The sequence below is a fragment of the Mauremys reevesii genome, linkage group 6, assembly GCF_016161935.1.
Source record: "Mauremys reevesii isolate NIE-2019 linkage group 6, ASM1616193v1, whole genome shotgun sequence".
In the NCBI taxonomy this organism is placed as follows: Eukaryota; Metazoa; Chordata; order Testudines; family Geoemydidae; genus Mauremys; species Mauremys reevesii.
Genome location: NC_052628.1, coordinates 109797261 through 109814860, shown reverse-complemented (window position 1 = coordinate 109814860; position 17600 = coordinate 109797261). Strand labels below are relative to the sequence as shown.

The 17600-nt window shown below is 41.8% G+C and overlaps 1 protein-coding gene across 6 annotated transcripts in view; it reads right to left on the bottom strand.

Annotated features, from left to right (window-relative positions):
* Positions 1-447: 447 nt before the first annotated feature.
* The window catches only part of TEK (TEK receptor tyrosine kinase), a 59738-nt gene continuing 42585 nt past the window's right edge, over positions 448-17600 (bottom strand). For all 6 annotated transcript variants that reach the window (XM_039545294.1, XM_039545297.1, XM_039545296.1 and 3 more), the window contains 10 exons: positions 17144-17301; positions 15891-16101; positions 11319-11429; positions 10137-10327; positions 7098-7211; positions 5495-5565; positions 3787-3827; positions 2367-2463; positions 1583-1682; positions 448-1400 (listed from right to left, as the gene is read on the bottom strand). In XM_039545294.1, coding sequence (XP_039401228.1) covers positions 1326-1400; positions 1583-1682; positions 2367-2463; positions 3787-3827; positions 5495-5565; positions 7098-7211; positions 10137-10327; positions 11319-11429; positions 15891-16101; positions 17144-17301 — 1169 coding nt within the window. In that variant the 3' untranslated portion in view covers positions 448-1325. The remainder of the gene's footprint in view (positions 1401-1582; positions 1683-2366; positions 2464-3786; positions 3828-5494; positions 5566-7097; positions 7212-10136; positions 10328-11318; positions 11430-15890; positions 16102-17143; positions 17302-17600) is intronic.

The following is a 17600-nucleotide window of genomic DNA, read 5'->3' as shown; positions in this document are numbered from 1 at the left end:
TTTATAAATAAACTTTTAGATACTAAAGGTTTAGCATCAGTGTGGCTCAACCTGTCCCTCCTCACTGTCCTGCCTCTGTGGGGGATGGTGAGGCAGGGATGCAGCGAGAGGTGGGGGCGGGGACCTGGGGGGAAGTTGGTGTGGAGGGGAGGAAGATTCACCACGCAGCAGCAGCAGGGAGGGGCCACCCAGGTGTCCTATTATACTTGCCACCCAGGGGCTGAGAGCAAATTAAAATTAAAAATCGTCATCTGACAGCAAGCGTCCGGATTCAGGTGTCAGACACACTAATGTGGAAGGCCATTATACTGAAATGTAAAAATATTCCTGTCCTCTTGAACATCATGTGCATTAGCTGAATGATGTGTAGGAGTTGCAAGCCTTTTAATAATGCCACTGAAGGAAAATATTTCAAAGGCTTTTAGTACATTATTTTTTAAAGGCCACACAGTAAACTACAGGCAGGCACACAAGGAATAGATTGGTCACAAGCAAGTAAGTGAACCTTGCCTGTTTATAATTAACTAATGATCTATAATTAGTCAGTGCATTATTAGACTCAAATACAAAATGAAAAAGCTGCACTCGTAGCCAAACTGACTTTTTAGAAATGTGTTTTACAATATGTAATACATTTATGAATGTCCACTCTTCGTGATAAACACCATGTGACTTTCTAAAATAACACCACTCTCTAATACTTATATTATCAAGTTAAACTTTGATATTTAATACAAGAAATTGTCTATTAAACTGAATGACAAAAAACAAACAGCAGTTGCTTGTATGGCATAGATGTCAGCTAGTTCAAAAGCTCTAGCAACAAATTCTTTTCAGGGCTCACTTTTACTGCTGATTTCCTAAAGCGGTGTTGTCTGGTACTGCTACAGCATTGTCTGTTCTCTGGAGACATGGCACTGTTTTGGCACGTACACAAAACGTGTTGTGTTAGACTCACCATAAAATTTAGCTACTGAGATATTCTATGTGATCATTAACGCTTGGAAAATACCTAGGGTAGCAATGTACAATGCATTTCAATAAGTGTGTCCACATGGGCTACTTAAAGTAAGTATCACCACATTTCCTGAAAAAAGATTCTCTTGTGTGTGAGATGTAGTTCGAATTTATGACGTTAGCCCATTACCACTCAAAACAGTATATACACTCCTACAGTCTATGGAGGAAGAGCTTGCTGTAAGATATACACAATGCTAGCTGTAGTTCAACAATATTATACAAAGAGCTATACACAGCACATCCCATTTGTGCCCCAGAAGACTGAGTTTTTAGTTTGTTTAATATATGACGATTTTTTTTCTGTCTTAAGCAGCTTCTTCAGCAGAGCAGTCGATGCCTGCATAGGTAAACTTCTCATACAGCGTGGTATTCACATATGTCTGAAAAAAAAATAAGAGAAGTTGAAGTAGGTGATGCATTTTTTTTTCTCAAGTGCACCAAGCTGTGCGCTAATTATTGAGCAGGCTATAGACCTCACTAATTGTCTCATGAACTTTACACACATATGCCATGGAAAGATTTAGCCTTTGCACTTCAAGCTAGCACAGCTATTCAGCCTTACCTTTCGTTCCTCTAACATTCTGTTCAGTGACACCAGGATCTGAGCAAATGATGGCCTTTCATATGGTTTCTCCCGCCAACACTGTCGCATTAGGTCATACCTTTAAAAAGCAGACACAATCCATGATGACTTGGAAGAATGTCACTGAACACAAAGTGTGCAAAGATCATCTTAAAACCATGACAAGCAACCCCAGTTTAAGGCTGGAATTTTTCAGACAGCCCTCTAAGAGGTGTACCAATCAGCCCTGACAGCCATGCTGAGAATTGAATGGCCACACTCCCTCCCCCTCCTCCAGTCCTCCCAGAACACATCCACTGCACCAGAGGTGGGGACGCAGGAGGCATAGGACCTGAGCTTTCACCACCTGAGAAGCTCATTAGGCACTCCCAGACTCCTGCAAAGGAATTGGCTTTACTGCATGGCACATATCCACGTTTATGATCTTGTCCATGGCTTCCACCAGCGTACTGGTAATTATATTGGCGTTGCCCAGGTCTGCTAAGGTAGCAAACCAGTGTTCGCCTTCCAATGTCCATATTTGGGCTTAAATTTCCCATGATTGGCCTCCTTGAAGCTGATTGTTTGTGTGGAAACTTGTGGTGGTTTGCAAAAGGCCAGCCATCCAGCCTGCACAAAGTATAGCACCTTTGGAGGAGAATAGCTAGATTATTGAATATGAAAAAATAATCACACAGTTGCTGAATCATGGCATCTCTGAAAACTGCTAGCTTTGCAGTAAGCAATGAAAATACAATAATAATTAATGCACGTGTTTGCTTACACCTCATCATCACAGTTGAGAGGCTTTTCCAGTCTGTACCCTTGTGGCAATTTCTCATAGAGTTCTGCACATGTCATTCCACAGTATGGGGTTCCACCTAAAACACAGAGAGTTTAACATTGGCTTAAGCAAATTTTTCTGGTGCTCTCACACGTGAGGATAACCGCACTCAGCACAAGAGCCACAGGATGGCGCAGCAACAAAATATTTGATGCAGACAGATAAAGCTGAAGGAAGCGTGTACTGAGTAACTGGATTTAATAATAATAATTTTATTCAGTATTTATGCTCTGCTAAAACTATACACAGTATTTTTATAAAGTAAAAGGCAAACGGGCCAGAGCCTCAGTGGGTGTAAACTGGTGTAGTTCCATTGCTAATATGTCTTCCCAAAATTCTTACTGTCAGTGGCCTGATTCTGCTCTCACGTACGTACAGCAGTGTACATCAGGAATAACACTACTGATGGCAGTGTAAGAGCAGACTTAAGGCCCATGTGACCAGTGGCAGTAAGTGTTTGCAGGATCAGGTGCGACGTTAGAGTTGGAGAGTAATCTTAGGGCTAGGTACACAAAGAAACTTAGGCCTGGTGACGTTGACTAGGGAAGCCTAGAAAAAGCTCTGTGCTTCACAAAGCCTGAGTTTGGCGCCTAGGCCCCCTATACAATGAATGCGGAAAAATCAGCACCTCAGAATGGGCGTCACAAAAAGCCAGCATGCTAGGTGGACCTTGCCTAAAATAGCCAATGGGAGCTGCCAAGCTGAGGGGTATGGGCTCCGCCTCCTCCATCTGTTTTGCATAACCTCACCTCTAGGGGCCCAATCCAGTGGGTATGCGCTGAGCACGCTTACCAGATTGGGCCCTATAGGTGACGTAGGTGAAAGAACGCCTATCTGCTCCTGGTTTCCATACAGCTCTGGGGCTTAGGCATGCAGACACCTAGCATGGCTGCAGCGTGCATGCTCAGAGGCGGAAAAATAGGCGCCTACAGGGTTCCGGGGCAGCTGAGCAGCGGTTGTGTGAATCCCAGTGCAGCCTGGGATTTAAGTGCCTAAACTGGCAGTTAAGTGCCTTGGGCCTTTTCTGAATCTAGCCCTTGGAATATTCATTATTTAAAAAGTAACTACCTGCTGTAAATGCCTTGTCATGGGCTAATGAAAAGAGGGTTACCTCGCTCAGGTAACATGGGGCCTGATCTGGCCTGAGTTGGAATTGTGACCCTTTTTTTTTTAAGGGTATTGTGACCAATGCAGGATGTAGTTAATAAATCAAAAGAAAACAGCGAAAGATGTTTGAAAGCGAGGAATGGCTTAGTGGGCTGAGTGCAGGGCTGAGAGCCCAGAATGCCCAGTAGGGAGGTTACTGTACTAGAATATCCCACGCTGGTTTAGTTGTGTACCAATAAAAACGGATACTTACCTAAACTAACTATTTCCCATAATAGGACACCATATGACCACCTGCAACAGGGACAAAGACAAAGCACTCATGCCTTAACAGGAACAATGATTAAAAGTGAGCAGGTGTGTTATTGAACAAGATACTTTGCTAATATACAGAGAACTTAAGTGTCAATTCACTATTTCTGATTAATTTTCTGTTTGGTAGTAAGGATCCAGGCTTTAAAACATATAAGGCCAGATCCTCAGCAGGTGTAAATGAGCATTGTACCATTGACTTCTATGGAGCGACACTGATTTACACCAGCTGAGGATCTGGCCCATTTCCTCACTGTCTTGGTCTCGTTTATTACACAAAGTGCCAAAAACTCTTCTCAGTTTCACCAGTGTAATCCCAGAACAACTTCACTGAAGTTAATGAACTTATGCTGGATTTACACTGGTGGAATTCATACCCAAAGGACCTCGCTCCACTTGCATGTCCTAGGGGAATCACTCCTTTCCCCCATTGTCCTCCACCTTCACTCCAGTCTCATTCTAAATTGTTTTGTGTGTGGTCCTTTCTCTCCAAGATGCCCTGTTTGCCCAGGACACAAGCAGAAATTTCCTCATTCCAGGGGAGAAGGAAATTTTTTCTTTCCTGTGAACGTTCTTGGCAAATCTTGCTTACTTTGTTCATGCAAGTAGGCCCATGGGACCAAATTCAGCTCTATTAAGTGGCATAAATCCAGAGTAATTCTACTGACTTTGAGGAAGTACTCTCGGTTTTCAGCCGTGTACCCCAGGGCAGAATTTAGCCCACTGACTTCAATAGCACTAGTCAGATGGGCAGAAATTGGCTCTTAAAGGAGTCATCAAGAACATAAGAACAGTCATATTGGGTCAGACCAAAGGTCCATCTAGTCCAGTGTCCTGTCTGCCAACAGTGGCCAATGCCAGGAGCTTCAGAAGGAATGACCAGAACACGTAATCATCAAATGATCCATCCCTTGTCACCCATTCCCAGCTTCTGCCAAACCTCTTTATGAGGTTTCTTTTTTTAACTACGATTATATTCTGCTATTTTATTTCTGTGATTCCAGAAGAGACTGTCATACAAAGGAGCATTATGCTGTACCTCCTTTTTGTCTCTTCACTTAAAGATTTACAGAGCCTACGTTCCACAGAAAATGACCACCTGTCACAGACGTTACCTAGAAATGAACCAACACTATAGTCTATACAGAAAATTTCAGCAAGGCACTTAAGCCCCCCAAGCTTTTATGAGACAGCTCAAGTACTTACAGTTATGCACATACTTAAGTGCTTTGCAAGATCAAGCCAGTAGAGCTTGGGCAATTCTATCTGGTTTCCTGGCAAGTACTGCTATCACAGATCTGAACTTTTACTGTTTTCCTGGCAGAAACTGGTGTTCGTACAGGCCTTCCAAAGGTGCAGTTGAGTTTGAGTTTCAAACTAGAGATGCCCATGTCCAAACATCACATGTACTTTGTAGAAACTCAGATCTGGACTCACACCCAAATTTAGCTTGGTTCAGTTTTTTCAGACTATTCATTGTAGTCTGCTCAAGCTGTCTGCTGACATGGTGACACATATACCTGTGTTTTCTGAGTTCCATGAATTAATAGCTGCATAATTAAAAGGGCTGGCAAAAAAACTTTTCCCTATGTAGCTTTGTTGTTATTAAAGAAAGACTTATTAAAGACACATTAAAGAACTGTACTTACACATCGCTGTTTGTGGTATACACACTGTAATTTAGAGATTCAATTGCCATCCATCGCACTGGGAGCCTTCCCTGGAAGTGATGCCATTAGAAATGCATTACAGGCTATTACGTTAATGGTAGTGCTCATAGCTGTTTCAAAACAATCTTATTGCAACCTGCACCACAAATCACCGTTATTTACATTAGTGAGCACTTACAGAGGTAGCCCCTTCAAGTCAATAGGCCTACGGATGTACGTGCTACCCAACTTGAGCAGTGGTTGTGCAGTCAGGTCCCAGGTGTACAGCTCCCAGTAAAGCAAAGAGACGGTCTTTCCAAATGAGTGTGGTCCCAGTATGAAATGAAAACAATTCTGCTTGTATGATGCAGCATGATAGCTCACATCCTGTGAACCATTCCTTTCCCATAGAACACAAGGTGTTATGGACTCAGCTGCAGAATCATGTCGAATTGGATGAAGAGACTCATTAGACAGTTCACTTCTTCCTCTTTAAGTGATTCCAAGGGTTTGGTGCCTGGGAACTGGTCTTCTTCCCTGAGGATCCTTGCTCATAGGATTCCATCTCATCACTCCCACCCACTCCACCCACTTTTCAATGGAGCCTCTAGAGGAGCTTGCAAGATATTTTGAGCTGATGATTCATCCACATTCAGTCTCACTACTTTCTCAGGCCCTGATCCTAATCTCAGGTCACTGGCTTTACACCTGTGCAGATCATGGAGGGATTCACTGTCATATATGAACTTTGTAAATATCAAATTGGAAAATAAGAATCAGATACGTGCCTTTACATTGCTATTTCATTTTTCCTCATTACATTCATGAAATAAATACAAAGGCTAGGGTTGGAGTACAAACTTTAAGTTTGTGCAAACAATTTGCTTCTAAATAAGTCTGCCTTTCATTAAAAATCACCAGACAATTCTAGCTAGAGTTATTCCCATCCCTTGCATGGCAGTGTTATATCCCAGAACTCCTTCTGCACATCTGGACAGTTGTCTGTGGTAGTGACACCCTTTTTTAAGTAGTTCACTCTTTCAGTTGTGCGACAAAGCTGCCTGTGAATAATTATTTTGTTTTTTTTTCTTCTTTTTTTTAATTTCAATTTTTAGTACTCTTAATTGTGACAATAAGATTAATTGTTGCATTTGTCCTATGTGTGACATGCTCTTTTTAAAACCACTAAAATCTTACTTAGTAGTAATGTCATACGTACCGACATTTACTCTGCTCCAAATATCTGTATAGAACATTATTGCCATTGCTTTAACACATCTGTTTTGCACAATGGGATCCTTAGCTGACGCAAGCTGACATAGCTCCATCTACGTCAATAGAATTAAGCCATCTGAATACAGATTATAGTCGAAAGGTTTTTTTTTTTAAAACGCTAGTGATGGGCCTCAGCCAAAAGGCTACATTCAAATATCCCTGAACTTCGCATGTGATTTTTGCAACTGGCTCCTTGGACTTTAGGAAGGTTAAAAACCAAACTTTGTCTCTTAGCCCCATCTCGAAGAAAAGACACAGTGATAACCCCTGAGGAGGTGTGATTGTCTCAACGAATGATCATGCTGAACATGTTTGTTTCAATCCTTACCATGGTCTTCTTAACATAAACTTCCTGACCTCTAGACAATCCAAAATCGGCTATTTTTGCAACATAGTTTTCTCCAACCAAGATGTTTCTTGCTGCCAAATCGCGATGAATAAACTACAATAAAGAAAACAGGAATTCCAGTGTGGTTAGATGTTCGGCGGTATGTGCGTGTGTCTGTTCTCCCTGTGTGCTGTCCCAACTCTGCGCAGACAGCCGGCACAGCAGACCTCGAGCGAACTGCCCAATGACCACAAGATTCATTAAGGTACGAAGGCACCAGGCCAGGTTTATTGTTGACAAAGCAGGGTAATAGCACCTGGTAGACTCTACAAGGATACTAAGACATGTATGCCTATGACAGTGGATGCAGCTCAGTGAATGGCAGGACTTTCCTTTCCCCCCTCAGCTGGACAAAGATACTCCCTCTGAGATACACCTTTATAACCCGATACAAACAAGTTAGTACTGCCCCTTTGACATAGTTAATCACTGCCCCCTGACGTGGCTAGTCATCACCTTGTTCATGTTGGTTCGAATAAAACATCTCTATTACGGACTGTCACCCTGGCCTTATCTTTTAGGAGGGGTCAGTGTGTTCCTGTTACACTTGGGGAATGTTTTTGTACCATCCTTGATATCAGAGTGTTCGGTACCACTTGATATCGGGATGTGTTTGCGTGAGTATTCTGTGACTAGCACTTCTTAGGAATGTGTATTTCTGCAGTATCAGCCCTGTTCTTGCCAGATTCTGTGAGCAGGTCCTGTCTCATACCAGGCATCTGATACAAGGGCTTATGTCTCAGGCCCTCTTCCTATTACACGCATGACCCTTGGGTTTTGCATTATGCTGTGAGCTACATTCAAAACTGCCAAATGCAGAAACCATGGCAAAGGAAACAATACAGTGACAGTATATTGAAAATAGTGATTAAAGCTTCTGATATAATAGGGAAAAAGGAAAAGGAAGAAAACAGCGAGAGTATTAACTGCAAATTCCTAAACCTCCATAAATTACCATCCATGTCAAAATATCTCATGAAGCCACATAAACCCAGCAAATCTGGCCTCCATCTAGGCACCTGAAAAGAGGGTTGCCCAGATGGATTCTGGGGGCCTGGGGCAAAGCAATTTCGGGGACTCCTTCCATAAAAAAAAAGTTGCAATATTATAGAATACTGTATTCTCGTGGGAGCCCCTGCGGGGTCTGGGGCAAATTGCCCCACTTGCCTCTCCCCCACCCCACCCCACCCCCTGGGCGGCCCTGCCTGAAAAGGCTGTAAGAGCAGCCTTAAAATGGAGCTCAAAGTCTAACTGCTTCAGTACTTAATTTGTAATGAAAGAGGTGCCAGGGCTCAAGCAATTTTTTACCCAGAAGTGCGAGGGCTGAGCCCTGACAAGCCCTGCACAAATTAAGCACTGGGCTGCTCACATCCCTATACATAGTCACATCCCTGCCACCTAGTGCCAGTGTACTTTTGCCAGTGGCTACAGTAATATGCCTGGGCTGGAATGCCACCTAATCCTCTCCCATCCCCCTCTGGAATACCCCTCTGTCACTCTAGCCATGAAGAAGTCTGGAGAATGGCATGTCCTGGAGTTTCAAGGGGAGACAGAAACAAACCAGGGAATTTCCACCCCCCTGCTCCCCCTCTGGACAGATTTAAGGATGGCACCAAAATTCAGCCCTTGTTTTAACTTGCGCTAGTAATTTTCTGCCAATTTCAAAACAAGAAAGTCACACACTTTTTTAGGAGAGAGAGCAAGTTGATAAGGTGGCCTTCTCACCCACTTAGAACTGATACTGTACTTGGGTGGCAGCTAACTGTCACTGTCTACCGAGGTATTTATTAGAGGGAGTGGAAAAATGGGAAAACAAATTAATGACAATTTTGAAATTGTGAAATTATTTCCACTTCATAGCATTTGAAACTGAACCATTTTTTATTTGTTCAAAATTTTTGTCATACATTCCCCCAAAAGTTCAATGTTTTGAAATGTTAAAATTTGAACTTTCAAAAATTTGAATTTTGGATTTTCTCTGCCAACTTTCTAGCCTCTGATGTCCAGGGTTTTTTCACTTTTTAAAAAAAAATCATTTTAACTTTTGCCAGATTTTAACTTTTCAAACCTTTCTCAATTTTGGAAAAGTTACAGTGTGGCAAAAGGAAAAATGAAAAAAAAAGAAAATTTTTAAAGAGACAAAAGCCCCTACCTGACTCATCATTCATGCTGTTGCATTCAGTAGGGAAAAGGGGGCAAAATGAAGTTTTTTTGAAACATTTTTGCTTTCTACAAAAAAGTGGAAATTTTGAAAAATCTGACCGCTTTTAGCAGAAGTTTTAGATTTGAAAAAGCGCATTTGTTGAAAAAATATTTTGAATGAAAAACGTTGACCCGTTCTAGTATTTATACTGCACTCATTAGCATAGTGTCTAATCACCAAAGGAGTGGATTGCTTAACAATTTCACTGCTGATCTCTGCTGCTTGCTTTTGTGTAGCCATGTTCTACTGGCATGTCACTATTTCAAAAGGTGATATTCCCTGTGCATGAAACAACTTGAAAGTAGGCAAAGCAGCAGTGAAGCAGTACATTTATTGTGGTGAGGTCGCCCTTCCATTAGATTACTCTTTCATATTCTAAGCTATGAGATGATACAACCTACAAGGCACTCAGAAGAAAAGAAAATAAACCAATTCTATCAAGAAGTACTTACGCGAAAATGCCTTTTGGTGATAATCTTGAGTTTCATTCAGATTTATTTTTAAGTGTTGCATGCATGCTCTGATAATATGGTGACAAGAGCCATATACATAGGTGAGTGAGTGAATATGAGTAGATAGATAGATAGATAGATAGATCCACGTTCTAGACAAAAGAAATCTGAGTTGGAGGAACAAATAACTCACTGAAGAAATGCATAAAATATCAGTTCTGGTGTAGCACTACCAATACATACTGAATAGGGGTGACAAAAATTAGATCAAGCCCTAAAAAATAAAGCACAGTGTTTTTAAAAGGCAAGGAGCTCAGAGCTGACCTGTTTTTGGCTTAAGTAGTCCATCCCTCTGGCCACATCTGCTGCAAAATGCAGAAGCTGCTGCGAGGACAGAGTGGAGGCAGTGCTGTTGGCAATAGCAAATGCTGGGTCTGTCTCCAGCACTCTGCTCTTCCTCAGGAAATCGAGTAAATTTCCATGGGGAGCATATTCAATAGCCAGGTAAAGATACCCTAATGTAAAACAGAGAGAGCAGTATTACATAACAAGCTAAACATGGAGACAGTGTCAGTGATTATGCATTTCCCCTGATAGGGTCCCACTACTACAGTATAATGCCACACAAGATGCAAACAAACCAACCAACCTTGTAACTCTCAGGTGCAGAAGAAGATGGCAATGATGGCCATTTCAGAAAGATTCTTGTGATTTTATAGTTCAAAAAGAGTTTTTCATAACAGAAAGGTTGCAGCCCAGCAGTTCACAATGTGGAATACAGTAGAACCTCAGAGTTACAAATACCGCAGGAATGGAGGTTGTTCGTAACTCTGAACAAAACTTTATGGTTTGAAACTTACTGTGCAGAAGAAAAATGCTGCTTTTAACCATCCTCATTTAAATTAAATAAGCACAGAAATAGTTTCTTTACCTTGTCAAACTTTTTTTTAAACCTTTCCTTTCTTTTTTTAGTAGTTTACATTTAACACAGGACTCTACTTGCTTTTTTTTTTTGTATCTGCTGCTGCCTGATTGCGTATTTCCAGTGCCAAATGAGGTCTGTGGTTGACTGGTCGGTTCATAATTCTGGTGTTCATAACTCTAACGTTCTACTGTAGTACATGGCCAGATCATTAACTGATGTGGATCTATTCACTTCAGTGAGCCTCTCAGGTAAACGTTAGTTTATGAACGAACCTCCTGTCCAACTACCCCATTGCTTGGTTTTCAAACAGATTAATTCTGCAAACCACCAAAAAGAGCACTGCTGATCACTGGTGGTCCACAGACCACTGTTTAGCTATGTCGTGTTTTCTGGTTATTATACATCTAAATATTTTATGTAAAATCTGCTTATATTTTATGTTATGAACAGGGTGATATTTTTCCTTTTTTGAGTACAATAATTACTTTAATATAAGGAGAATTTCTGGCCTGGACAAATATGTAGTTTTATATTTTATTTTATTTTATAATTTTTAAAGTCAGGTAAACAAAATATCCTACCCCGATGTTCACATGCTCCCAAAAGATTTATGATATTATGATGATGTCCAAGTTTACAAAGAACTTCCAATTCTCCAGCAAAGTCTCTGTGATCATCCTTTGAGGCATACTCTGGAAATCAAAGAAACATTTATTTATGTACTCATCTAAACTGCAGTTAAAACCACACTGTTGTTACTGTTCATTAAGACAAGACCTTGGACTACTGGTTGATGTCAAAGAGGGATAAACTCCATGGTATTCCAGTTTTTACCTAAATAATAACATCATTCTTCAATCAAAAACCTAGAGGCATCATAATGTCTTCAACAGTCACACCCAATATGTCACTGCTCTTATGGTATGGAGACACAATATGCCTTAGAAGATTATACAAATCCATCAGCCTAAAAAAGCAAGTGAGCAGATCTTGATATTGAAGTCCCCAAATACCAAATGCCTTAAAGCATCCAATTAAAGGGTAATAAAAGTAGCCAAGTGAACTTATTTCAAAATCCATCGATAGGCTAAAGTGATCATACACCAGAAATATTTTTCACCTAGCACACTTACAATGCAGCACAAAATAAGACTTCTGGTGTAAGAAACCAACTGAACCCATCTGCTGCTTATCTATGATGAAAAGTTCTTTTAACATCTAAAAATGAGGATATGATCCGAAACATCATAACACAGTTGTGGAATATGCCTGGTTTTATATATAAACCTTGTCTACAGCTATGATTCATCTTGTCCTTAATTAAGGGTCCAATCTAACCCCACCTGAAGTCAATCAAAAGACTCTACTGGGAGGTGGATTGAGCATAATAATCCCTAAAGAGCTTGGATCTCTCTGATTAAAAGATACATTATAAATATTGGGAGCTTGGCTGGAGCGTTGCCCCTAAACTTATACTTTGATTTACCATATACAAATTTTATTTGTCCCTGTTTGTACTTGTCTATTGTAGCTGTCATGCTGGCATAGCCAGGGTGGTACTGCCCTTCTGGGCTATCCACACTTCGACCAGTTTTTCATCCATAAAAGATGCACACTGGGTGTGACGAATGACTAGTGAGGTATTAGAAGGTTTTGGTCTGGCTTGGGAAATCTAAATATTGGCAAGTATCAGAGGGGTAGACGTGTTAGTCTGGATCTGTAAAAGCAGCAAAGAATCCTGTGGCACCTTATAGACTAACAAAGTGGGTATTCAACCACGAAAGCTCATGCTGCAAAACGTCTTTTAGTCTATAAGGTGCCACAGGATTCTTTGCTAAATATTGGTATATCCACCAGGTTTGGGGATTGTTTGCCCCATTCTTTGCAGTTCATCCTAATTGACTGACCTCACTCGGCTCCCCTGGGATTCCGGGCACAGTGGCGTAGTCGTGCTTGGACACACATTACCACAGGTTAACTGGGTTTTTGGATCAAAACCACACACTTGTCAAAAATTAATTTTGATATGGGAGAGTTTAAGGGTTAAAAATCAGTTACAGTTAGTGACCCAGATCCTACAAAGATCCTGACAGAAAAAGCCGGGAAGAATTGTGCTCACGGAGGGGGGTGTCTTTTAATAAATGGCCCCAGAGCAAGAACTGAAAAATCTGTTAATGGCCAGTAATCAGGAAGCAGACGCAGCGAAAATGCTTTCAGTGAGAAACCAGGCACAACTTGAACAAAAGCGAATAGCTCTTGGATTGCAGGAAAAGCAAAGATAGCTGATATGGAAAGAGACGCTGCTGAAAGAGAATGCCTATGTTTTGAACATGAACAAAGAATTGCACATATTTGATTGCAGGAACTAGAAACTAAGGCCAAAATGGACAGACTTAAGCTCCAGCTCAAGAGAATGAAAGAACTGTATCATCCTGAAAAGCCAGCTCCTCCCAGCAGCAAAGATGGGGATAGAATCTATCCAGTTTGTAACAATGTTGGTATGTTGTTTGACTCTAGGCAGTTGTCTCTGTGTAACCAAAATACACCCCAACTCTGCCGCCTTTTATGTAAATGTTTTTACTGTGAGCTCAGGTGAAGGTAACCCCATAACTTGGGCGGAGAATGTAAAAATCAATGGTAAAAGCTGTTTAGGGCAAGTGACAGGTTCTAAAGTCACTCTTGTTAAAGAGGATCTTGTCAAAGAGGAAGATTACTTACTGGGTGAAAGTGTGAATATTGTAATCCTCTGTGAGTTTACTGTACATGTGCCTTTAGCCAGAATCCACCTTGAATGGAATGGCATTAAACATGAAGTGATAGCTGCTGTCTTTTGATTGAGCAGGATATTAAAGCTTTGTTCAGTCAGATTAAAATAAACCAGTCACAGGAAAGAAATGATCCTAAACCTGTGTCTATTAGGAATTGCCTATTGAGGAATTCTCCAAATGTTTGTCTGTGGAAAACAGCTGTGTGTGTCTGTCCAGAAAAGCAGTTTATATGTGAATGAAGTTTCTGAATGGCTGTCTAATATCTCAGGGTACATCCATACTACCCGCCGGATTGGCAGGTAGTGATCAATCTATCGGGGATCGATTTATCATGTCTAGTGTAGACGCGATAAGATCGATCCCCAATCACTCTGCCGTCGACTCCGGAACTCCACCGCGGCGAGAAGCAGAAGCGGAATCAACAGGGGAGCGGCAGCGGTCGACTCGCCGCCATCCTCACGGCCAGGTAAATCGACCTAAGATACGCCGACTTCAGCTACGCTATTCACATAGTTGAAGTTGCGTATCTTAGGTCAACCCCCCACGCAGTGTAGACCTAGCCTCAGAAGTGAATCTGGAATTAGACAAAGCACAGAAAGAACTCACTGGTCAGGAAAATGTTTCACTAGAGCAGATTAAAGTTGATGATCAAATTAAAAACCCAAACTGAGGAAGAAAGGGTTAAGCATCCTGCAGGACAAATGACACAAATTCAACCCTTAAAAACATATGGGTAGATGTTTGTGTTTTTGTGTATTTACATATATATGGGTAGCGATCAACAATGTAATCAAACAGTCTGTCTATGCTGTATTCTGTTAATTCAGAGATCAAAAGAAATTCTTAACAATTAAATGAACTGTAAACCTAGGATATCACTGTATTTATCTCTCTTTGAAATGTATAGCAAATCATCTGCAAATGGTGGGAAAACAGGCAATTGCCTTATGTGGATCTGTGTGGATAATTACTGGCGATGCTTAGGAAATGAGTGTCTATTGTTCTCCGAGGGACTCCGAGCTGTCACAAGAGAGCCTGAGACTGTATGAAAAAGGGCTTGGGTCCTGATCCTGTCGTCTCAGATCTGCTTGAGGCTTCATGCAGGGGAAGCCTAAGCCACAAGCACTGAGATCCCAGCGCTGACTGGCCTGCCCTGAATACAAACACTGGACTATAACCTATGAACTATTTCTGAAGGAACTCTTTGCCTCTACAAAGCTCACCGTCTCTGCTATGAATCTCAAGCCCTGTACTCATGTCTGTGTGTATACTGATCTTCTAACCAATCTTCTCTCCCTTTTCTTTTTTAATACATTTTAGTTTAGTTAATAAGAATTGGCTGGAGCGTGTATTTGGGTAAGAATATTCATTAACCTGGGTGGTAATGTGTCTGATCCTTTGGGATTGGTAGAACCTTTTTATATGATTAATAAGATTTTCATTAGTCCTCATTGTATTTAACTTGGGTGTCTGGGTGAAGGCCTGACGCTGGGTTACTTTAAGGCAACTGTGTTGTTGGCTTCTGGGTAACAAGTATAATAGAAGGCTTTGTGCTGGCTTGGTAAATCTAAGTATTGGAATATCCACCAGCTTTGGGGATTCTCTGCCCGATTCTTTGCAATTCATCCTAACTGAGTGACCTCAGTCGGCTCCCCTGGTATTCTGGTCACACTGGGTATCATTGAAAACTCAGCATTCCCCATTCCATGCAGCAGCAGCAACCATGCTTTCTCTTCTTCTTCTTCTTCTTCTTCTTCTTAGAATGGGTGATACAATGGCCACCCTTAAACAACTGCCAGTTTCTTTGGATAATGACTTAGAGAGCTGCATAACAACATCTCAGTATCTGCAGTATTCCAGTATTCTAGTGGCAGTATTCTAGTATTTTTGGAACTTAGATACCATGCTGATATGCATCTTAAAAGTACCTTAGACAGAGAAGTGATGCCCGACAATAAGTAGAGGGAAATTTAAATGACCCTGCAAATATACTGCTACCTTATCTATTTATTTAGGGCAACCTTGGCAAGTTTTAAAGGCTCTGTGCCATTATCACTGTGGAGTAGCAAATGATGAGCTTTTCATATGACCCATCAAACAGACTGAAACTCACATGTAAAAGTCAGCACTCAATGATACCGGGTTAAACTATAAAAAACACACAGAGGGGGGAAAAAAGCCATCACCAGGATGCAAACGTCGGGCAGACAAAAGCAGCAGTGATCTCATTATTCATGCTCATTATTTAGCTAGTATTTATATTACAGTAGCAGCCAGAGGCCCCAGTCAGAATCAAGGTCCCCTTGTGCCAGGCACTGTACAATCCCAGATAAATGTAGGGCCCTGGCCTCACAGACTCTACATTCTTTAATGCAAACTGCTGACCTTTCATCCTTTTGATGGCAGCATCCATTCGCAAGCCATCCTTCTTAATTCGTGCTTTAAGGACTTGTCCAAAGTTGCCCTCCCCGATCACATCTTGAAATTTGATGTCATTCCACTCGAGGACTGGATAGATAGTGTGGTCTGGGCTGTTCTTGGCTTTCCTGCTCAGAGTGAGAGTTCCTGAGTTAAACTGGACAGCTGGCTCTTCTCTCTGTGAAAAAAATTAACCAGGTGTTAGTAGTTGTTGTTGGTAACATTTGGAGTAATACCACAGAACTTATTGTGCACTCAATATAAGCATATGGGAGCTGAGCCTTCTCTTGCTTATTGTCTTCTGCAGAGTAATTCCAGGTTTATACTGTCTAAATGAGAGGAGTGTCAGACACTTGCTGACTGCTTTTATGATAGTGTAGTGGAGGCTGACAGAAAGTAGGCTACAGGGTTGGATAAGCTTCCCTCTTCATATTGAGCAGGTTCTACTGCAGTGTTGAGGAAGAAAGAAGAGAAAGTGAAACATCTGAGCAAACTATTACATCTAGCAACTAAATCATCTCCACTCTCTCCCTTGCCTAATCAGGCTGTGGTGCAGCAAATAGACTGCTGTGTTCGAAGGGTCATCCTCACTTTAATTAATGCATTCCCATAGGATTTGCTTCTGTGGAAGAAAAGCGTGTAGGGAGAGTTTCCGTGGGACCTAACAACTGGTGATCATGGCCTATACTGTCCACTGTCTGAAAGAAGCTGGTAGAGGTGTGGTGCTGCCATTGGCTGGCTCCTGGCCTGCTGCGCCCATCTCTAAAAACTGTAAAGGAGCAGTTACTGGGCTCAGAGTAGCAGCAACTTGCACTGCATTTTACAACCCACGGTGCAGCTTAAATGGAGACCATGCCACACAGAGTAGTGTGCTCACAAGCCTTTCTCTGGTCTGGCAGGGCATGCCTCCTGTCCTCACACACATCAGATCACAAACTGGTTCTGCAAAGGAGATAGAAGCAGCAAAGCAGAAGGGGAGACATAGTACATAGCTGCCTTCCTCCTCAAGGTGGACCCTCTACTTCGTATCCCACAATTGTGATCCCCTGCTCACCTCTGGGTCAGTGGTAGGAAAGCTTGAAACTATTAATGCTAACACATACATTGCTGGCAGCTTTATTTTGAAAGTCGGAAGAGGAGGAGGAGGGAACCATCAGGAAAAGACAACAGATGAGGCTGAGATGAACCACTGCATGGACAAAGCAAAACTGGAAACTCACCACCACATTTTGGAAGGCTTGAGCCATTCTGCGCTGGAAGTTGGCTCGCTTTAGCTGCAGCATGATGAGAAAGGCCAGCAGGATTGTTAGGCAGGTCATCCCTGCTGAGCCAAGGATAGCAATCAGCAGCATTTTCCCTCCCTTGGATTCATAGGGAGCTGTTGAGGGGGAAATGGCACTTAGCACCTGGTTAACATTGACAGTCCTCTGAGGGAAGTAAATATTAGGATTCTCATGTTACAGATACACAAATGGAAGCCCAGAGAACTTGGGCCTCATCTTCAGTAGTGCTGAGCACCTGTGGCTCCACTGATTTCAACTGGAGCTGGGGGTGTTCAGCATCTCTGAAAATCAGTCAGTGGGTGGCCAGTCTTGTGAAATTCCATGGCCTGTGTTATGCAGGAGGTCAGATTTGATGAGCTAATGGTCCCTTCTGGCTTTGAACTCTAAACTTCCA